Below are 22555 nucleotides of genomic sequence, written 5' to 3'. Positions count from 1 at the left end.
GAATTCTTCTCACATTAAAACATCAACCTTGTAGTTGGACTTTTTCTCAGTGTTGCCCTAATACTTCAGTCTAATTGCACATTACCGTTTTCTCCCTTTGTTTTATTTGATTGCAGGAGAGCGAATGCAATCAAAACTGTTCCGAAAATATTTGTGGTTCTTCACCCGAGTGTTGACTCATTTTACAATTTGCAAGCATGAAAGCCCACCAAAGCAACACATTTAATTCGTGATGGTTTAAGCATATTAAGCATTTCACATATCTGCATATTGTGATTTATTATTATGATTTTTTTGGTCGTGCCAAGTCAAACTCTTTAACTGGTTGCACCAGAATTTGTGGCATGGCCAAGCAGTGGCAAGTGAGGTCAAAATTGCGTTTGTTTTCTATTCAGCTGGGGGGGGGGGGGGGGCAGGAGGGTTTTGGGGGGGGGGGGGTGGTTTGCTTTTGGGCGACCATGTAGCATCACTGCCTCTTGCTGGTAGGATAAGGAACAACAATGTATTCGATGGCCACTGCCTCACATGAACTTGCTAACTTGTGTTGGATGAATTCCTCCTTCCTTCCGATTGAACCGTTGCACTGCAAGCGCACCCTAACTTCACTGTTGCATGCGGGGAAAAAACAATCGTGCGGATTTGTTCTATTGGACCTGAATTACCAATATCGATATACTTGTTTCAAAACTGCACGCGTGGACTCTTCTGTCATTTATGGTTCTAAATAAAATTAGGATATAAACGATGACCTCGTGCTTTGTTTTTTTTTTCCAAACAAGTTATTAAACAAAACAAAAAAGGTTGAATTCAACTTCAGGCCCTTTGACAATGTGGCAAAATTGACAGGATCACACATAAATGAACTTCAGTATCACTCATTTAGGACCAGTTTTTTAATTACCATTTTTAATGACACTGTCAGTTTTAGACCTGCTTGATTGCAGAAGAAGTATATAATTGGAATCTTCATCAAATTACACCTTTTTGCCAGGAAGAGATTCCAAAAGTATCAAAACATTTTGAGAAAACACATACAATGACAAATACATGCCACCTTGAGGGGGAGAAAATGTTTGCAAATAGTTCCAGAAACAAGTGTGGATGGGCGTGTATGTGTGTGCGTGTGTAACCAGTCCTTCCTGTCAGGTCACTGTCAAGCAAATATTACCACGCGTGTACCATTACAATGAACACTTTCTACGAAAAGTAAACACAGCAGCCTATGTCTCAATTTTTATTTTGAAAAGGGCAAAAATAAAATAGTAACTAGACACACAAACGTGCATAATGGTGGTGAAGACACACCCTCACGAGGTACTTTTTTTTTTTTTTGTCAAGCGCAAAGACTGGAAAGCTTCTTTGAGCTCCAACCACAGTTTAAACCTTCCTTTAACATTTTAAAATAGCGGAAATAAAAAAAATACATGTTACATAATTAGTTATAAATTATATACTGGTGCATATTGCTAAATGTTGACCATTTGTGATATAGCTTCGCTTCCCATACTTCCATGTTGTACTAGTCAACAGCAAATTACTTGAATAAATCAACAGCACCTTTGCTTTGTTACGGGCCAGTTGATTCATTTCCTTGAAGACGTGATTAGTCCAACAATTCCAAACAATCCAATCAATGCTTCGTGATCCCTTAAATCACCCATCCCTAATACTGACACTCTTACAGACCACAGCGTTAGGGACAACTGCACCATCTAATGAGAAGCGTATGAGAAATGTCAAAAGAAAAGTTCAGTTTTGATGGGGTGAAAGGGGGAGGGGGTTGTTTGTATTGGGTCGCGACAGATGGGACAAGTATACCTCAAGAAGTGGCCAGTATGTGCATGGCTGAAGTTTAGGTCCACTGTGAAATAAAAAGCGGTCGGTATCATTTTGACTAAATCCAGAAACTGGATCGTTCCAGAGCGCCTCTCTCCAATAGGTGACGCTGTTCCAGCATTGGCTGCCGGCTCCCTTGCGCAGCATCAGGGCTCCGTGACCTTTCCCAGCGAGGCTGCTGGCGAACAGAAACAGGCCGCCTCTCCGCAGGGGGGAGGCTCCTGTAGTACGGCGGGGGAGGCTGCCGGCGTTGCTGCCTGACCGTTTGTGACACCGGTCTTCTGGGTTCACTGTAGCTCCTCGGAGCTTCGGTGTAGCGCTTGGGAGGAAGTGGAGGGGGAGTTTCTTTCTGCTGTTTCGCTTTGCTGACACGAGATTCAACCGGTTCCTCCAGAGGCCTCATCGCTTTGATGACCGCTCGGGGCCGCTTCCTGTGCGGCCAGCAGGGCAAACCCAGGAAGGAGACGCACACGGAAAGGCAGCGGGCGGAAAAGATCAGCTGGATCACACAAGTCACGATGAGAGGCACCCAAAGGATCAGAGTGGTACTCTAATGGGGTGGGAGCATCCGACTGTTAGCAGCTGCGCCGTGTGAGGTTCAATCCGAGGCTTGAGCGCATCCACTTAAGTGAGGTTGTTGATGTGATGCACAGCCTACACACCTAGTCTGCGATTCTATTTAAGACGTTTATGAATAAAAGATCGAGAGCTGAACACGTCTGAAATGTAGATAAGTCATGTTATAAGAACTCCTTTAAAGCTACTGTACTTTGCATGCTCGTTGCATACGACTAACTCACTATTTTAGTTAGTTTAAGGTGAAGTCAAGTCAAACATTTTGTTTACAGTACGTTCTATGCAATCTCACTCGTCTAAAAACCGTATTCCAATTAATATTGCGTTTGTGGAAAAACTCCACCCGTTTCTATCCATTTCGGGGTGGGGCCCATTTTGTTCCCTGCTGTTGAGTAAAATTGACATCGCAATGCTTTAAGGCTCAGCTTACGATCGTCACATGACCAAATCCAGAAAACAAGTAAGCTATGACAGGTGTTACCTGAGCACTTATACACTGTTGTTGTTGTTTATTGAACATGAACTGCGATGTCATTTTCAGTTGACAGCAAGTAACAGAATGGCCACCACCTGAGATGAATTTTTCTGCTTGAAGCATATTTCACAAACACAGTATTAATCTGAATGGCGCGTTCAACCTAACGGGGGCAAAGAGAACTTATTGTAAAGAAAATTATTGACTTCCCCTTTAATAGGATTAGCGAGATATCTTAATCAGCTAGCAAAGTAGTTAGTTTGGCCAGGCGAATAACTTTTTGCTACTTTTACTTAGCAATCCTGATTTTAGTCAGTGTGTGCCAACTCACTCACATAGATGCGCGTGGGGTCAAAAGGACACTCGTTGGTGATGCTGGAGTAGACGATGGCATCAGGGAAGCGGCAGTGTGTCAGCAGGCTCCGCCCGCCGTGGACGATGGCCCGCACCACGGACACCAGGAGGCCGATGGCGGACGCCGACGCCATTAGCGACGACACAAGGCTGACGCTGAAGAGGGACCATGTCTGGGATTTGGACAAACACACACGCACCAAAAACATTTTGGCCCTTTGACAATTCTTTGAAATGTAAAGTGCAAAAATAAACACATGGCTTACATAATGAGTTTCTACCTGCAACCTTTAGTTTCGACCACCAGGGTGAATATCGCCGTTTTGTTTGTTTTTGTAAATCTCCTAATAATTACATAATAAAAATGAAAGTAGAACATCAGGTCCAAAAACAGAAAGAACATTTCTCTGAGCAATACAAGCACTCAACACTGAACTTGCTTCGGATAATAAAAAAATGAATAAGAGACCCTTAAATCACAGTGCTGTAACTTAGGACTTCAGAAATAACACTGTTCATCATTTCAAAATAAAGTGCTGAAATAAACATCAACCACTTCTGGTAGGCTACTGGGGACACAGCAACTATGCTGACTTCATGCCTCGTACGCGGGGTGTTCTCCTTGAGTTTAGTTTGGCGAAGAGCTTTGCTTTAGCTCGCCATACTGTATTGCTCATGCTTTCGGTGCTAACGTTAGCTGTGGATGCTTTGCATTAATGTGGGAGGCTAAACTTGAGCCGCTTCGGTGGTCAGCAAACTCCTTCTTACAAATTAGGCACAACACTCTACTTTTATCAATAGTGCAGTCAGGGCGTTTTTGAAAAGTACATTTTCCATTCATTGTGCCGAGAACTCTTACATGCTCCTCCATTTTCACTGCTCCTCTCCTCACCGCTGTTTACTTAGCCTGCCCAACTCCAATGGGAGCCAATCAGCAGTGCGTCATGCTGGCCGCATGATTAACAAAAGAGATGGTAAGCAGCTGATGGCGCTTCGAGGCCCAGCTGACTCTGGTGCAGACTAACAAAAGGCAAACAGGGAGTGGCTTAGCAAAGTGAGTTTCATTCATTGGTATCTGCAACCTTGCCAGTCTCGCCTGAGCGGGCCGACAACAGGGAGTAGGAAAGTGAGCTGTTATGAGACGACAGGGTTTGAACATGTATCAGGCGTCTACATCTGAGGCGGGGAAAGTTTCTCCTATTATGAATCACAGAATTAGTTTAATTAAAAAAATAAAAAGACTGAAAAATGATGTAATTTTCTGAGGAACATTCGTGGGTTAAACGTTCTGCGGCTTTTATCACTCCCAAGACACAGAAGCTATTTAGCTGCTGGGTTTTTGAAAACCACAAGCGGACAATTTTCCAGTCAGTACATTTCACAGTTCTGAAAAACAACATTTGTACTTGACGTGTCAAGAAAACTCTGATGTCGTTAGACAAAACAGACTACCTGGAAATCACAACAGCGTAACATGTCAAAACACAAGAAACATACTTCCCGTCTACATATTTTCCCTTTCGGGACTCAAAAAATAGAGAGCGATAGTACTCACCAGGCCTCGGCTTTTCTTGTTTTTAGACAAGACAATAGCCAGAATGCCAATGACAATCCCCTGCAGTAACAAAAAAATAATAAAGTTCAGATCTCACCACAGTATGTTTTATTAACATGACGGAGAGCAAAGCTACAAAGAGGAATGAAACTGTGGCAATAATCCATTTACCACATGATGAAACATTTGAGAAGTTCGAAGCTTGAGAAACTTTCATCTGCAACTAAAAATGGCATCGAAATTGGGTGAAAATGTCATGAAATGCTGCATTTTCCTGAATCAAATAATCAAAAGGTAATGATGTAAAATGAGCTTGAAAGATGTTACGCGATCATAGTTTGTGATCTCGGTACAGTTTCTACTGTAAGGCAATTACAAACTTTTTAGGGGGTATAATGAGTCCCTGTTCCCGTCATAGTTTTGGTGTTCCCATTGTGTATTACAGCACTACAGAAAACACTCACCATCAGTCCAGATGCAAGTGCCACCACATTGGAGATGGCGTACTCCATGGCACGAGCCTGCTTGTGGAGGTTGATGTGCCGGAGCACCACGCCGTGCACCAGCGCTCCCAACAGGAAGTTGACGTGGCCCACTAGCACCATGCTGAGGCCCATCTTCATCAGGGCCGCGGACTCCTCCAGGCTGGCGCAACACACCCCTGCGGAGAAAACCGTGTTTGGATCTGGTTACATTGGGCGCGTCGGGGGCGGCATCCACGGTTCAACGTCCCGCTCTTGTATCGATCGGAGACATGCGAGCCAGGTCAAACACACATAGAAATGTCGCTCGCATTAATCATTGATGATCACAATGTCGGCTTGGACTGACAAAATGTCCCTGAAAAGAAAAATCGAGCAGAAAGATTATAATCACCAGCTGGACCAGATGGGTTCGAGAGTGCCCAACATGGGTTGTAGGTCAGTTATTTTGGGGGGTTGCCAATAACATTTTGGAAGCCATGTTATTGATCATCAAGCAGAACATGCTCATTCGTGGCAATGGGCTTTTTGATACTTCAATCTATTATGCCACTTACATGTACATAAAACCTAATGAAAGCAATACAATAATTAAGGCGATTCTTGAAGTACATCTATATTTTGACATTTTCCTTATAAGTACTGAACGGCATTACTTAAAAAGTGTAGTTGTTCCCACACACTTCATTCCCTTTAGCCACACCACGTTCACACCCTGTCACAAAATTTGATATTGACTTAAAATATTGATAAACAGTAAAACGGATCAAAACCAGGTGAGGTCAGTTACCTGTTCTGGCCATCTCGATCAGGTCACCATTCGTTTACGTTGACTTACAGGTTTAAGCGTTAAAAGAAGGACCGCATGTCGTCTCCACACTTCCAACTGAACAAGTCCTACATGCCAGTCAGGCAACCCAAGCATGTTGACTGAGGTAATCTTCAAAATAAAATATTCTATTTTTCTGGAAAATGTGTTCATAAATGTACTGAGTTTTCTGAAGGTCCTGGCATGCTTGTTTACAGTTTAAATTTTAGACATAGTTTGGGAGTGGACTAACAAACACTTTTAAAGTGGTTTATTGATTCTATGTAAAGTCCGTAATTTTATTCTGGAAGCTACGATGGTAATTCGTCATTGTCTGTTTAATTAAGTCACAGCTGAGCACAGGTGTGCTTGTTGACGCCACGCCTATGAAAGTGGTTTCAAAAAGAGCTTGCTGTACACTAAAAAAAAAAAAAAAACAGCAAACTGCTAAAACTTACTTTCGGATGACAGGATTTAATGAATGAAATAGAGAACTTGATTGGAATTTGGCACGGTCTATTTGTATTACTTGAAATATATTTTTTAACGTTACAATTAACACAAAATTAATTAATACAAAATACTTTATTTCAACCATATTGTTTGTTCATTAAAATGTAAAGATGATTCATTCTCAATTTTGTTTTTTATAACTTTTGAAGAAATAATGATGCCTAATATGCCTTTAAACATAAAAATGTATAAGATAAGAAAAATATATACGGTATATACAATATAACAAGGCACCTCACAAAGCTGTGCTTCAACGACACCGGGTGGGACAATATTTGAAATTAACATGTTTGAAAAAAATGGATACTCTTGTCACTAATATTACAAATTAAAAGATATATTCTTTTCATGTTCATATTTTGTTGAGGCTTTGTATATCGTAAGGAAGCTTACAAAACTTCGCCTTTAGCGCCACCACGTTGTGAAACTTAGGTATTACAAACTAGACAATTTATAATTATAAACATCTCACGACCAATGTCCAGTGTGATTTATGACGGTCTGCTAGACATATAGTACAACTATGTCCATTACTATGTTCTCAAAATTCTCATTTTTGTCACATTAAACAGGTTCCCAATGGACCTGCTTTGGGTACATGTGAATGTAAGGAAGTGTCCTCAGAGTGTAAACTTGCTCTGTTTTTCGATTTTTTTTTTTGCCCTAAAAGTGTGTTTCTTTGTGGTATTTTAGCATGGAAGCTAAGTGGGTCCACAGTGCTGTGTTTACAGCTCAACCGGAAGTCATAATAAACCAGACGTACTTGACGGCGGTGGTGTCGGGTGAAGGGGGGTCATAAATCGAGACTCCTTTACTGTATTTGCATACAGTATTGCTGCATAGCCCAAAGACAACATGACCCAGCGGTGGGTTCGCCATACCCGGTTGTAAAAGGTCGGGCAATTTGGGGGGAACAGAAGCCTTTTTTTTGTCGACAGATTTTCCCACTCGCAGTGGTCAACGTCCAGCCAGCCGGCGGCAACTGTCCGTCCACCGCCGCCGAGGGGTAAGCGATACGCGGTCTTCCGTGGGACCGCCCCGGTGCTAGTTAGCGACGAGCTAACTGTGCTAGCTACGCAGCGAACACGCCAGTAACAGCCTCTCTTCTTGCTTGTAACTTGACTAGACATCATTTTCGTGCTATGTAGCGACACTTATTAAATGTATTATTATCATAAAATTTCCAGCATCCATTGTGGAAGTTTAGATAAGTTAGCCGCGACTAGACAGTCTATGACGTCAACACACACAATCGCTGCAATATTGCTTCCTGTACTTTTCAAAATATACTTTACTTTTAATCGTACTTTTCATCGCTCCCTTTAATTTGACATGGAACAGCTTTTATTTTGAGACGAAACTACTTTGACTTCCGCAGTTTATTCCAACAATAACGTGTAACTTAACCGATTGTTTCCGAGCAGGCTCTAGGGAACCAGACTGAGTTAGCGGCTTTAGCTTAGCCGAATTTGTCTTCCGGCAAGTCATCTTGAAGCGGTTGGTCTGCCAGCCTGCTACTAGCCGCTTAACCACTGCGGCACGGCTGCTGTATGTAGGAGGTCCAAGCAGAGCGGAAGTCTTTGCCGAGCGGAGCCATGCGACACTGGTGTGTCCCCGCTGCGACCCGAAGCACGGAGCCACTCCCGGGGCGCCTCTCCGTGTCGCCCCCTCCATCAGGTAAGTTCGCGGTGGGCCCGGAGTTCACGAGTCAGATCGATAATTTGCAACTTATTGTCACTCAATAGATGTCCAATTATACTGAATTCAGTGCACTGATTTGTCTTTGTTGACACTTGTTAAGGAAGTCTCAACTTTAGACCACTGCAATTCATCATACTCAGAGATGTTACACCTTTTATGGTCATCTCATTGAATCAATGAGCGATTAAAAAAATAGATTCTACTATGAGCACTTAATAAAAATGGACTAGTTGCTAGAATGTCTGTTGTGAGGATTCTGGGTTTGCTCCATCCTTCCTGTATGGAGTTTCTTGTTCTCACCATGCTTTCGTAGATTTTTCCAAGTACTCCAGCCACCGCCCACATCCCAAAAACGTATGTTAGGTTCATTGAAGACTCTGAATTGTCATTTTGTGCCCTGTGATTGGGTGGCGTAAGTTTGCATTTCAGACAGCTGTGCAGGTGTACCTAATGTTGTGGTGTATGCTTAACTCTTGTGCAGATGTCAGAACGGAGTGCTGCAGGGTGGAGCCACGCTACACCATCGAGCAGATCGACCTCCTGCAGCGTCTGCGCCTCTCTGGCATGACCAAACCCCAGATCGTCCATGCCTTGGAGTCTCTGGAGAGGCTCGACCCGGACCAGCGCCCGCCTCACTGTGACTCCCACCCGGCCCCTTCCAATAACAACAACAATACACTCGCCACTGCCTCCGCCCCGGCGCCGTCCTCTTCGTCGTCCGCCTCCTCTCTCTCCCTCACCTCGGCCACCACGCAGACCTCGGGGCTAGACGGTGCCGCGCTGTCCCCAAGCAACAGCTTTGAGGCCTCACCTCCTCCCCTGTACCCCACCAGCGTGGCTGTGCAGCGCTCGTTCAGCTACGACATGGTCGGGGAGGAGGAGTGGGACCTGGAAGAGAAAGTGGAGGAATACATGAGGTGAGGAAGGTCAAGCATGAATTAGCACAGAGTGCGGATGGATAGCAGAGAATAAATGCACAGACAAAGACAGACTATTATAACATCAGGTAATGGCACTTGAGCTCCCCAGAGCTGCAGGCTGTTCCTCCACAAGTGTAGTCATGTTAATTCAGGTCAGGTGTACTGGGATAGCTGAATGAAAAAAAAAACTTTTCGCTGAATAAGTTAAGCAAGCCACCACCGTGCAAAAATTCCTGCGCAGTGACATATCATTTGTTTTTAACTTTCACAGGAGGGACAGCAATCTAGTAAAAGAGGAGATCAAAACCTTCCTCAACAACCGACGGATCTCTCAGGCAATTGTGGGACAAGTTACAGGTAAGCAAGGACTACAATGGAAATGGCACACTATTTTATTTTACTAGCCAAGGAAGAATAATCGTCAGACGTTTTTTTTTTTTTAACGTGAAAGGAGATACAGTATACAGTGATTTGCAGTGGACTCATCACCAAATCAAATTGGCACCCCTCTACTTTGACAATTCACCAAAAAACAGGCATCCGCTGCTTTTTTTAAGCCAATTCAATGCAGTTCCTCTTACCTTTTATGCTTTGACGTGTTGTTTCTTTGGCAGTCAATTTTCCATAATATCTCCCATTTCATGCATTTGACTTTGACGTTTCCACTGTAGAAGAATCTGAGATGACCTGAAAGAAATGCTAAAAACATTTGTACCCTAAAATGCTCAGAGTTTGACATTGTAATCGTGTTGGTTTTTGAATGTGCGATGTTTTGTGCCTTCTTTACTCAGGTATTAGTCAGAGTTACATCTCGCAGTGGTTGCTGCAGCAGGGCCTGGAGATGAGCGACTCCAAACGCAGAGCTTTTTACCGCTGGTACCTGCTGGAGAGAAATAACCCAGGTGAGGGTTCGCGAGAGACAGGGAAGCTTCTGGTCCAACTGAGATTTAAAGGAACGCTTGCTCCCAAAGTCCTACTTGCTCCTGCATGCGCAAGATGACACACATAGCTTTGATTTGGCTGGTCATGCCCCAAAATAGACTTGACTTGGCACGCGCGGTGCTTCTTCCTCCCGTCATCTTTGCTTTCAAATCTCAACCCGGTTCACCCTCGAAGCTTTGCTGTAGTTCTCATGCTGCAGCCGCTCCGGTGCTGGTTTTCCCTCCGAGACGGGCCGAGACTAACAATAACAACACTGATCCTCCGCAGTGGTTCCAATCCAACGCGGCCACAGCGCTTTGCTTCTGATTAAAGCTTCTATTCACTCGGCTGAGACAGCAAAATGAAAAAGCGGCAGCAAATTCTCATTGGCTGATTGCACAACACGGCACAATGCAAAATCCGTTTGCCCAAACTGACGTCTACAATCTTACCCTGACTGAAGGGCTGAGGTGGAACGAAAGCCAGCACAGCGTGAGCCCCAGGGCCAGGGGAGGGGACAGAGACGGGCTGGCGGCGGGGGCAAGTGGCTGCCTCCCCAACCCCAACACCAACCTCAACCCAAACTCCAACCCCGTGTGGAGCAGGCAGAGAGAGCTGCTGATGCACTTGTTGCCGTGGTACACTGCCGCCGCCACCGCAGCCCAGCCAGGTAACCCTGGACCCTCCCCCTTCCTCTCCAGTCGCCAAACGCGGACTTGCACTTAGACGGGATCACCAAAGGAGACTCATGTCTCATATGAGACATACTGTATGTTGGGCAATTCTTTGAGGAACGGCTACGTGGCCAATAGTTTTGAGGCTCATCGCTTCATCAAATGCTTGATGAATCAATCAATCAGTCTGATTCCGCTGGACCTTTTTTTCAGCTCTTTGTGAGCTAATTTGAGTTGTGATTTTACAGGTGCATCTCAGTCAATTAGAATGTTGAATGTTGCGTTTATTTCAGTGGTTCAATTGAAAACTCAGGACTGCAAACCCACTCACATTTGCCAATGAACTGTGTGGCCATGAGTTGAGGAGCTTCATTTCGACAAAAATATTGCTTTGTATAATTTACCTCAGCATCTCTGCTCTGCATAATGACGACTACGTAAACTCTCTCCTACAGGCGCAACTTTATCGATGCGGTCAATGGTGAAGGAGGAACCTGACTGGCGGGCGGGTATCATGGCCGACAGGCCGGCGATAGTTGGGGCGCCGCTGAGGTTGCGTCGAGGAAGCCGCTTCACCTGGAGGAAGGAGTGCCAGTCCATCATGGAGAGGTGAGAGGCACACAAACAGCCCAAGAACAAATCTATCCTTGTTTTCAAATTCGTACCGGCAAATAGCATACCGTGCACATTTGGGAGCATTACGCTGACTTTATTGAGCAGTTTTTATTACCCCTGCTTCTCTGGAACGAACTTGTCTTCTTTCTCGGCCGGCCAGCAGGATGCTGACAAAATAGCATGCCACTCCACCCCCACCCTTACCCCCAACAGTCCCACCTACAGTGCCCAATTGATTTGTCCATTAGACGCGTGCAGTAAGTACTAGAGGCACTCACGGTAATAAGACCACACGGGGCCCTCTCCCGCTGAGCTGTTTTAGATCCGAGGGTGGATGTGCGTGCACGCGTGCGTGTGTCAGATTCATGACAAGATGACCCAGGGAACTCGAACTCCAAGGGTTGTTCCAATCGGACAACATTTCAGTCTCTGAGGACACTTGAGTTCTGTGTTTGTGTGGCTTGATGTTTCCCCTCAATACCACGGCGAAAGAGCAGCCGCACGATTTTAACCATTACCATCGCTCCTCCAGCTTTTTTGTGGAGAACCAGTACCCAGATGAGGCAAAGCGGGAGGAGATCGCCAACGCCTGCAACTCGGTCATCCAGAAACCAGGTGCCAAAATAGATTTGAACTTTTGTGAATGAGAATATTTATACAGTGAAAGATGTCTCCGTAGGAGCGCAGTTAGACACGTAGAACTATCAGGGCACATGCAATTCTTATCGTTTTTATAACTATTTCTTATTCTCTGTTGTGTTCAGGTTGCAAACTGTCTGAGTTTGAGCGTGTGACAGCATTAAAGGTGTACAACTGGTTCGCTAACCGCCGCAAGGAGATGAAGCGGCGAGCCAATATCGGTGAGCACGTCATATGGGAACGAGGAACAACCCGCTGGAAACGTCTTATATTTACTTTTATGTTTGTGTAGAAGCTGCCATTTTGGAAAGCCACGGCATTGAGGTCCCGAGTCCAAGCTGCCACTCCAACGGTGAAGAGGGGGAGATGCAAGAGTTCACCGATCAGGTCAATCAACGTTTCTCAGAGCAGGTAAGTCACTGCTGAAATGGGCAGTAGGCATATGAAAATGATATAAAAATGTTGAATTTGACAATTGTTGGCGCTTCCTCGTTGTCAGGAAGAGGCATCCACCCAAAGAATGGTGGAGCAACAAGACTCCTCCGTCAAGGCCGCCCCTGAGGCCCTCCCCGGCTCTGCCATACAAGTGGCAGAACAGAAAGACAAGGATCCAAAAAGGGAAACTGTGGATGAAGAGTGACCAAAAAGCTGGTGATGTTGATTGAGTTTTAATCTAAATACTCAACAAAAAAAAAGGGGGGGGGGGTCTACCTCCTCGGGGGTGACTGACGAGACATTTGGGTTCTGAAGTTGACTCGAGGTGCCTCTGGCAGGAAAGAGGCTGCCATATTTATCGAAAGTTATTCTGCTTATGTTAACAGCAATATACAGTACATATATAAATATATACATCTATATATATATATATATATATATATATATATATATAAAGCTATATCAATAAGTAGTGCATTCCAAGGTGGTATTAACAAGCCTAAATTCCTTAGAATTATCTAAAGAATACCTCACCCATTTAATCGTTTTGATTATTACTTTTTTTCCCGCCTCATGCTTTTATTTTAATGCTGAATGGTGATGAAGTGCCTGCAGGTCAGGTCTGAGAGACGCTTTCAACGATCTTGTCTGCATGGATATGAATGTGCCTGTTTTTTTTTTTTGTTTTTTTTTTTCCTCTCTCTTTTCTCTGGTGCTGTCGTCCGACCTCTAAGAGTCGATTGATCGAATCATTCGGCCAATGTTGGAATTTGCAAAGCCCTGAGGGACACCTGGAATCTCAGGAAATCCAACGATGGTGGCTCAAGATAGTGAAGAAGTGCACCAGATGTGCGCGTGCGTGTGTGTGTGTGTGTGTGCGCGCGTGCGTTTAAGCTTCAAGAGATTTTCTTGCATCACATCCGCGCTCACTCCAAACAGGATGTTCTATTTATACCTTTTTTTTATTAGTAGAACAAAGCGAGGACTATCCATCATGTCTTTGTTCAACTCGATGCTGCTCTTGTTGCTCTTTTTTTCCCCCCCTCATCTAACCTCATTTTCCAAGCCTGTAAAGCTTCTCTCCACCAAAACAAACGTCGGTGTGATTGAAAATCACAACGCCGTCTTCTTCCCTCCTTATTGGAATAAGCTAAAAGCTTTTGCTCGTGTACTGCACTTCAAAAGTGGATCTCACTCTAATCGTAATCATCACGCTTGTGTACATAATAACCCAGAGAGGAGAATCATGTTTGTGGGTGTTTTTCTTCAAACTAACGACATTACCAGAAATATACTGTAGAGTTGTCAAACTTGAAACATAACTCGACTTCAACTGTGTCGAAGTCGCTCCCGAAATGTTCATCAAATGGACATTTGTGCTTGTATTATCTACCGTATTTCCTCAAATAGTGGCCGTCCATCTGCGTCGTCTGCTTTAAAATGAATTGACAAACAAATGTCTGCCTTTTCCCACCAGGAGGGGAAAAAAAAAAACGGGTCGTAACTGCAAATACCTCAGATCGTACACAGACATGAAGGAGTTCACGCTTTTGTTCACCAAAACGGCAGCATCTACCAGGGTAAACATTTGGACAACGTTATTAACCAAAATGATCACACCTACCAAGGCATGTCAACATGACAGCTGAAAGAAATTTGGTAACACGTTACCATCTTTCTGTGCTCTATCCACGGTTGCATTGTCAAATCAACACCTCTCTCAAATAAGACACCTGTTATTACCTCAGTTCACAGAAGCTATTGTTCACATTAGCCAACTGCTGAGCCAATTCCAAGTCTGTTGCCAACCAAAACAACAGCACCAAGCCAGGCACGTAAATACTCCCTCACGTGAGTAGCTCTGCGTCTGACCAAGTTCCCTTTACAGTATTAAAGAACTGGTCGCGCCACAGCGTTGCGCATCCCTATGTTCCAGGAAGCTACAGGACTTGACCGCTTTTTGTCTGGCTTGATAATAATCATACAACCAAAATATCGATGTGTATAATTACAAAAAATGTGTACAACTACAGGCCTCACCCGCATCTGCAGTTGAGTAAGCCACTATTTGCGGAATTACAGCCCATGTTTCTGAAATCGCGTTAGCTCGCGATGCCAAAGCTGGTCCAGGTGGTGTTGAGTACAACACCAGCCAACGTTCTTTCAAAGGAATCCATGCGTTACAAGCCAATGGCAGCCATTGTTGTGACCGTTCACGATACGGTGTCTTGTAGCATTCCTTGTCAGTGGGGGTGGGGGGGGGGGGTGGTCCGTCCTCCAAAGGAAAACCTCCAAAATGGAATATTCTAATACTTATTATGCTCCTTGCTATCTGCTTTGATCTGAGAGCAAGCCACAATAAAAAGTATTGTAAACGATGGCCATGCTATGTCATGTTTGTTGTCTCTTGATGGTTAATGCATCATATGAGAGCAGCCCCGGGATATCATGTTCCCATGGGGCTGCTTAGAGCAGAATGCGATATCTTCCAGTCTAACACCAAAAATGCTCTTTTGGGCCATTTTCAGCACCTGAAAAATGTTTTGTGACTTCGAAACTAGGGTAGTGTCAATAGGTAGGGGTGTGGCCCAACATCGGACCGTGGTGGCCATCAGGCCAGTCTTAATTCGGAGTAATCACAGCTCCCATTTTCATGAACTGAGCATTAAGCTCAAATTCTTTTTCCATGTACACAAAATACCTATTTTGCAACCTTATAGTCATCAGAGAAAAAGGGCTCACTTACACACATTTGAGAGAAACGAGCTTTTGGAGTTCAGCTCATGAAAAATGGGAGCAAAAAGAAAAGCGTTGCATTTATTTTGCGTAATTTGACAAATTGAACAGTATAATACTTTTTTTTTTTATTGAATTACTATGGGACTGCCGCGGAGCAAGCAGTCCCACTAATTAGATTTATTATAGCCAGCCAGCTAGAATTTGTTATTGTTGAAGTACGGTTATACGTTTGGGCCCCATGCAAACTGTATCCGGTCATATGTTTTTCTATTCATTTGCATTTAAAACATGTCACTATAAATCAACCAAGATACTCGCACAATACAGTTTCCTCAGCAGCAGATGGCAGTAGTGCAGTGCTGAAGTAACTTGGCAGTGGAGTGCTGCGATGTGTTCTAATTCTGTTTTAAATGTGACTTCATGATTTCTTGTGACTTCCTTTATGCTCCTTTCCTCGAGCATTTTGTCAGCATCCATGTACGCTGACGCTCTCAGCCAATCTGTCACTGTTAACGGCATCAAACACCGCCTGCGGGTCAGTTGTTCAAGCTAACTAATGCCCCCCTAATTCACTACACAGCCATTTCCAAAATGTATCCCCAGAAAGTCATCAAACAATCCTCAATCCATGGCTTCCTGCTCGTTAAATTTATTTGCGGTTGAAAAGTGACCGTGGCGCCGGAGTGCCATCAGGCCAAACGTGGCATTTCGGAAAGCCACAGCACTTTTACTACTCTATATAGACACATTGATCCCATTGTAATAACAATAATTTAAAACAAGTTTGGCCTCGGGGCTCATGTCTGAATCTACTCCAAATGTTCTAATCCTTTCATTAGCCATCAAATTATCTTTTGAATATGAACGCAAGGCATGAATATGCACAAGCATGCACGCTTAAAGACTAAGCACTCTCATTTGTGTTTGAAGTCATCCAAGGTTGTCAGTAGCAATTCTTGGTCACGCTTTAAAGCTTTATGAGACACAACAGGCTCTCAGTTAACATGGTTAAAATTGAATGTAACGCAGACACCTTCAATTTTAGTCTTCATTTTATTTTTGTATCATCGTTGGCTTTTCTTTGTGCCTGACACTCCTTAAATTTGAGTGAGGCTGTCGCACATTAGCCAGACCTAAACCAGCAAGAGCCCAATTCAGTTTTGTTTTTCTAAGAACCATATAATGATTCAAACGTTTGGGGGGGGGGGGTTCTTCTTTTTTTGTGCCAATGTTGCATTCTGAGTCTTCGTGGGGTTTTTTTTTAGCTGGCAGCATGGATGGTGCATTATTGGTTCGCTCATCTGCCTCACAGCTACCGGCGGTTCAAATCACGTGGAGTGGGTTTTCTTCCAGGATTGCGGCTTACTCCAAAATCCCAAAACAGGCACCATTGAAGACTCTAAATCAGGGGTTCTCTGACTTTTTGGTCCCAGGGCACACTGTACCCCAGCTCTCACTTAAAGTCCGCTGGGATCAGCTCGAGCCAGAAGTCTTTCCATAGCTGTGACAAAGGTTCTCGCCCATGCACCGAAGGTTTCCCACCACCCGGCCTCAAGCAGTTTCCAAAAGCACATCAACTGTGTTTTTCATTTGCCCATGTGACACGTTCTCCAGCCCAAACACGCTGTGTCATCGCTAAAAAGTTACATTTCGATCCGATTAGACGGTTGGGTTGCGGTTCGACAGCCCCCGGGCGTGATTTAAAGCAACACGCCAAGTGAGAACAAATTATCATTTACGCTCCCTCCAGGCCTTATTCAAATTTACTTTCTATTACATGCATAAGCACAAGTGCACACAAGTCCACTGGCATCAACGCTTTCTTGACCTTTCTCATGTTGTGAATTTTGTGTACTGCTCATTTTAGCCCATATGCGACTGCAATTGTGAGAATAGAATCGCGTAAAGTTTGCAAAAGTCACAGAGACGGACGGACATAGGAGGATCAACAATGTTAACAATGGAAGTACATGTAGATCCGTAAAAGTGCATGAAATGACACTGTTTGAGAAAGAAGACATAGAACATCTGCATGTACGTCTTGCATCATGTACTGTACATGACTTTTGTCTTTACACTAATAGAATTGTCAAGGCGGCTTTATTTATACAGCGTAGTTCATACATAAGGTAGTTCAATGTGCTTCATAAACAGTAGGTTACGAGAAGTACTAAAAGAATGTAAAGCACAAACGTTGATTACATAAATGCCTTAAAGACCATAATGATATATATTTGTACCATCATCTGATGACGCAATAGACAGATATATTATAGAAAAATCATTTTATGCCGCCCTGTGAGGTATTGCGCATGCCAGAAACCGCCACAGCTGCCTGTGTCGTAAACAAGTTACTTGTGCTTGTTAAAAATGATCTGGTATTATGTGGAGACAATGTCATTAATAACTGATGGGATCGCTCCTGTGCGTCCATGTCCGGTCTGCTCCCATCCTCTGCGTTTCTCCTTTTTTGAAAAGAAAAAAAAAAAATCCCATAAAATATACAGCTCATCATTATTTCTTTCTTTCTTTCTTTTAGGCGAAGGTAGCTGCGCTGCGCTTTCGTTCACCCTCTCTTGAATGGTGCTTTTTCCTTTTGCAGTCGAAAACAGAATTCATGACCTGTCACCTTTTCTGCTGACGACACACACCATCTCACAGGCTCAGTAACTTGCCTTTTTTTTTCCTCTCTCTCTCTCTCTCTCTCTCTCTGCCCCCCATCCCTCTCTTTTAAGAGGCCCGATGACACATGTGGCATGAAAAGACTGCAATTCAATTTGTCACTGCTTATTGCTCCACTGCTCAGCCAGCAGCAGTTTTGATTAGAGGCTTTTATATATATATATATTTATTTATTTATTTGTATTTTGGGCTGATTTTGCCCATTTTATTTCACTCGCTTATTTCCTACCAATCCATGAACTGTCCTGTCCTGTGTGATTGGATTTCCCCTTTAAGTGAGTGTGTCTTTTTGATACAATGAAGAGAGGAGGTACACACCGATGGAGATAAAGGTGGGAGGGACCGTTAAGGTTACCTTCACACTGGCAACATAATTGAAGGAAATTCTGTTTTCTGCAGTGTTTAAAAAAAAAAAAAAGGCCCCTCCTGTTTAGGCACCGGCCTCACAACCCGTTTACCCTTGAAAAAGAGAGACGTGATGAGAAATAACCTTTTCATGCTAAGTCTCTTTTTGAAAAGGCAAATAAAAGTAGAGGAAGTGCAGCCATAGTACACCTTGGCCTGAATCTGTCATGGTCACATAGTCCAATAAAGATACCCTTGCCCCCGCCCCCTTTTCGTTTTTTTTTTTTTTTTGAAATACTCGTCAAAAATACTCTTCAAGTGTTTTGTTTTGGGATTTTTTTTTCATTATCCTGCTGTCCTTTCCCCCATTTGGAACTCGTGACTTTCTCTCTTTGCTCCTTGTGTGCCACCATCTGCACAAATATCCAGAGCAAACTAAAAAGAAAGAACTGAAATATCAAACCGTCAGTTGTCAAATGATGAAATATGATGGCAATGACAAAATAAGTGATTGAAATTTTGAAAATGTGTACATTTAAAAGTATCTTTAATATTTGTTAAATGTATTCTCAATCTAGTTGAACTTTTACTTTGCATTATTTTGAAAATGTATTGAGAAATACAAACAAAGATTTGTCGTGAGTTTTTGTGAGGGGAAAGCAAAGCTTTTGTTTTGTTTTGTTTTTCTTGCATGTCACCTTTGGGGGCTTGTCCCAAAACCACTCATTCCATCCAGTCGTCATGATAGCAGAGCAGTGGATCAGGTTCTGAATTTGGTTGGATTGTAACATAACAGTTTGGTAAATCTACAGGAAATGATAACCACCCCACACAGCAAATTTTTCTGGCCACGACATGGTAGCTTGGCTGGGCCGAGATGCTCCGCTTTCAGGCCAAATTACGACATGGTCTGATATACTGTGTCAAAGCCAAAAGGTAAGCAGAGCTGCAGCCATTTTTTTGGGGGAAACTTTACTCTCATTGTTTGCGTCTGGTAACTGGCCCACACTCGGTTCTATCATGCAACATAATTTCCAGGTAGGATGAGGAAACTCGCCCTCGTTATCATTTTATAAAAAACACCAGCCATAGGGATAGGCAAACGCACTAAGGCAGAGCCTGCAGTTGGAGGCAGAAAAAAAATGCACATCATGCGTCCTTTAAATGAGATTGTTACGCCTTGGTGGAGGTCTGTGCTTTATTCTACCCTCCTTCGGATTCCACTCGTGTCTACAATTTTTTAAAAAAATGAGAGACAGATCCGTGTTGAGCTTCAGACAAGACTTCACCTTTATGTGCAGTGATCAACCATGACACGCTGCATCATTTCATTAAAGCCACTCTCAGCAGAATATGCTTTCCTTTTATTTTGGTCTTGGTTCTTTTTATGCTCCTCTCTCGACACGTCGCCGTCCTCCTGCCCGACCTTGAGTTATTCTAATTAAGCTCATTACCGTGTGACTTGAGAGATTCCTTTAGCAAAGCCAGCACTGTTAAAAGCAAAGCGACCTTGAAGACAGTTGGGCAAGGATGACAGTGCGTTGTTAGTGTGTGGGGAGGGAGGGAGGATGGAGGGGAAGGAGGGGGTGGGATGAGGGGTGGGGGGTGTTGCGGTGGGAACCGGTTTGTCTCCTACACAGGTAATTAATAAGCTTATTAACTCCTCTGCTCATCATCCTAATCAGAACCGCGGTCGAGGGGAGAGCCGGAGTGGTGAATTGGCTCATTGCAATTAAATTGGACAAAAGTGCACACGGTTGAGAGGTAACCGTGCTGAGTTTCGGATGGCTGAAGAAGAGAAGACTGCTTTGAGGAAAACTGTTTGGAGTTGCTCACCAACCTTGTCCTGCCGTGGTATTAAAAGAAGCTCCATTAACAATGCAGACCTTCAGCCACTCATGTGCTATTCCGTTCAAGAGTCCTCAACTTGTCGTTGTTGCCCATGACATGTGTGTGAATGCCCCCCCCCCCACCCCCCAAGCCTGTTTCCACAGTCCTTTGTGCGCGTACGTATGCATACTTTGCCTCAAAGGCCAAGGTAGATAAATTGGAGCCGACACTTGGAGAAGGACCCTGTAACCCGGACGTGAGTGGAAGACAGACCTGACAAGCAGTCTGATTATCCTCGGCGACGAGGGAGAGGAAGTGGCTTTCCTGATAGGTGGAAAGACCAAAATAAAAAAACAACTCCTCAGGGATCTTGATTGATGGCCTTCGTTGTAGGTAGAGGGTTACATTCACAATTGTACTGTGACCGCAATGTATCCCACCGTGGGATAGCTTCTTTTTCCTCTCATTGACAATTACGGCAGCCGTTCTAAATCACACCTTTGACTATGTCAAGGCGGAGTTCTTGATCACCATGAAATGTGATCTCGCGCGGCCCCTGAAGACCACAAGGATTCTTGAATTAGAGAAATTTTCTCAAGCCGCGCGCCTCCTTCGACGTCGCGACAGAGTTGGTGCACGTCTTCTGCCTCGGATTAGAAAGTCCCAACATCCTGTTCAACACGATCAAAATGTGGCAACGTAATCTCGGAATGCAGCAATTCAGAATAATCCCCCCCCCCCCCCAGTTTTGCAACGTTTGCAGATTATTTGATACTTGAGATGCTTCTCTGCTCTTAAATGCCAGTGTACCTGACAGTGTACCCTCTATCTGGAATGACCCCCCACTGAACATTCGGCAAGCTGACATCCACATTACAATGAAGTTATATTTTAATGCTCAATGCTTAATAGGAGAAAAGAAATTCACCCTCCAAGCACACAGCATATGTGTATGTGTGTCTGTGTGACATATTAATGTCACAGCTTTATCATTGCCACACTGCGGCGTAAAGATAAAGAGAACATTACACGGTTGAGAATCAAGGGCGATGTGATGCTAAGTCGCTGCTGTAAAGCTGAGTCAGAGCTATTGTTCTTAAATGAACAGGAAAATGGAATTATGGATTGCAGTGCACATGCTTTGAAGCAAAGAAGTGAGAAATGGCGCATTTGATGAGAGTAAAAAGGTTTCAAGATGAAGGGTAATGATACGTGTTTCCTGTTGGAATTAGTCAAAGTTGTGTCTTTTCACTGTGAAAATAAGTATGCTGAAAGTATAACAATGTATCTCATCACTGTGTTGTCAGGGGGCCTTTTCAGCCCGCGACAGCGGGGCGCTCTAATGCGGCCGTGCCAGTCCGAAGCCCCGCTCTACACACTGGCTCTCAAGTTGGACTTTTCACAAATGTTTTCCTCCATTGCCACCCTTCTGCTTTTCGTACTATGGCGTGCATGCCGTCATGGCCAACAATGAGGCACTCTAAAGCAGCCATGCCAACAGTCAAACTGAATATGCCAGATAACCGATTCACTCATGCAACTAAATGCGCTCAAGTTCTACCATCGGGGAGGGGCGACTCATGCCATCTTCCAACATGTGCAATTGTATTGAGAAACAAATCTCTGAATTGACTTTGCGGTATCTTTAAATTATCTGATTATGCCCCCAATGTGAAAATACGTCAACAAAAACTATTCATAACCTTGCACGTGTATTCTTCCCAGCCACTTTAAACTTTGCTTACTGATGTGGTCGAATGCAAACTGCCTCCTGAGCTATTTCCCCGGGGTGAGCACGACTATAAAAAGCTAACGAGCTACAGCGTGTCATGTGGGGATATAAAAAGATATATAATATATAAGTATCTATAAACCCCTTATTGGCTTTTCATTCGGGCCCGATGAATGTGACTGCGAATGATAAATCACTTGTGAATATCTTTTGAGGAGGAAGAGTCTGTGCAGCCTCTCACTAATTTACTTGACATAAATGTTATGATGCTGCACACACACGCACACACACACACAGGACAACAAACTCACCAAATGATCCATGGTGAAATATTTTAGGCATTCTTGCGGGTACATGATTAACTAAATCGTCCACCCAGGAGGACATGACAGCAATAAAGTGCCTTTTGCAGGGTTTGTGAGCTGTGCGAGCAAGAAAATCGGGTAAGGGCTTGTGATGCTTATGCTGGGGGTGTCGGTTTTGTGAGCTCTAAGTGAGTGTGACAGTTGTGAAAGCTTTCATGAGAGCGGGGGCGGGGGGGAGATGGTTTGCGGGGCCTCGTATATCAATAAAGGACCAAGCTCGTACTGCTACGTCAAGTTGACTACATGCACACCTGGTTCATTTTTTCTTTGTACAGTATTTTGAGTAACTTACTAACTTGAAGTTGTACTCCAAAGGCAAGTTGAGCTCGTCAAAGCGAATTCGATAGTGCTGACATTT

General features: G+C 43.9%; 2 protein-coding genes across 6 annotated transcripts; one reads left to right on the top strand and one right to left on the bottom strand.

Annotated features, from left to right (window-relative positions):
• Window positions 1-1220: 1220 nt before the first annotated feature.
• Window positions 1221-7732, bottom strand: tmem54b (transmembrane protein 54b). 2 transcript variants are annotated; one of them, XM_086136460.1, is made up of 5 exons: window positions 7363-7732; window positions 5261-5457; window positions 4797-4856; window positions 3223-3414; window positions 1221-2386 (listed from the first exon to the last, which is right to left on the bottom strand). In XM_086136460.1, exons 1-5 carry the CDS (start codon window positions 7730-7732, stop codon window positions 1895-1897), a joined length of 1311 nt encoding a protein of 436 aa, XP_085992586.1. In that variant the 3' UTR covers window positions 1221-1894. The 2 variants fall into 2 exon arrangements, with proteins under 2 accessions (XP_085992586.1, XP_085992585.1); XM_086136459.1 differs by lacking the exon at window positions 7363-7732 and adding an exon at window positions 6069-7342.
• Window positions 7489-14884, top strand: LOC147190518 (homeobox-containing protein 1). Of its 4 annotated transcripts, XM_086136454.1 has the most exons (11): window positions 7489-7605; window positions 8156-8276; window positions 8782-9217; window positions 9492-9577; window positions 10012-10122; window positions 10605-10811; window positions 11271-11424; window positions 11963-12045; window positions 12195-12290; window positions 12362-12480; window positions 12569-14884. In XM_086136454.1, exons 2-11 carry the CDS (start codon window positions 8195-8197, stop codon window positions 12707-12709), a joined length of 1515 nt encoding a protein of 504 aa, XP_085992580.1. In that variant the 5' UTR covers window positions 7489-7605; window positions 8156-8194; the 3' UTR covers window positions 12710-14884. The 4 variants fall into 4 exon arrangements, with proteins under 4 accessions (XP_085992580.1, XP_085992581.1, XP_085992584.1 ...); XM_086136455.1 differs by lacking the exon at window positions 7489-7605 and having other exon boundaries at window positions 7821-8276; window positions 12365-12480; XM_086136458.1 differs by lacking the exons at window positions 7489-7605; window positions 10605-10811 and having other exon boundaries at window positions 7821-8276; window positions 12365-12480.
• Window positions 14885-22555: the final 7671 nt, after the last annotated feature.

Source organism: Hippocampus guttulatus, chromosome 18 (genome assembly GCF_054856545.1).
Source record: "Hippocampus guttulatus isolate MCC_2025c chromosome 18, RoL_Hgut_1.0, whole genome shotgun sequence".
Taxonomy (NCBI): Eukaryota; Metazoa; Chordata; class Actinopteri; order Syngnathiformes; family Syngnathidae; genus Hippocampus; species Hippocampus guttulatus.
Note: the sequence above shows the minus strand (reverse complement) of the source record. Positions and strands in the feature narration are given on the sequence as shown.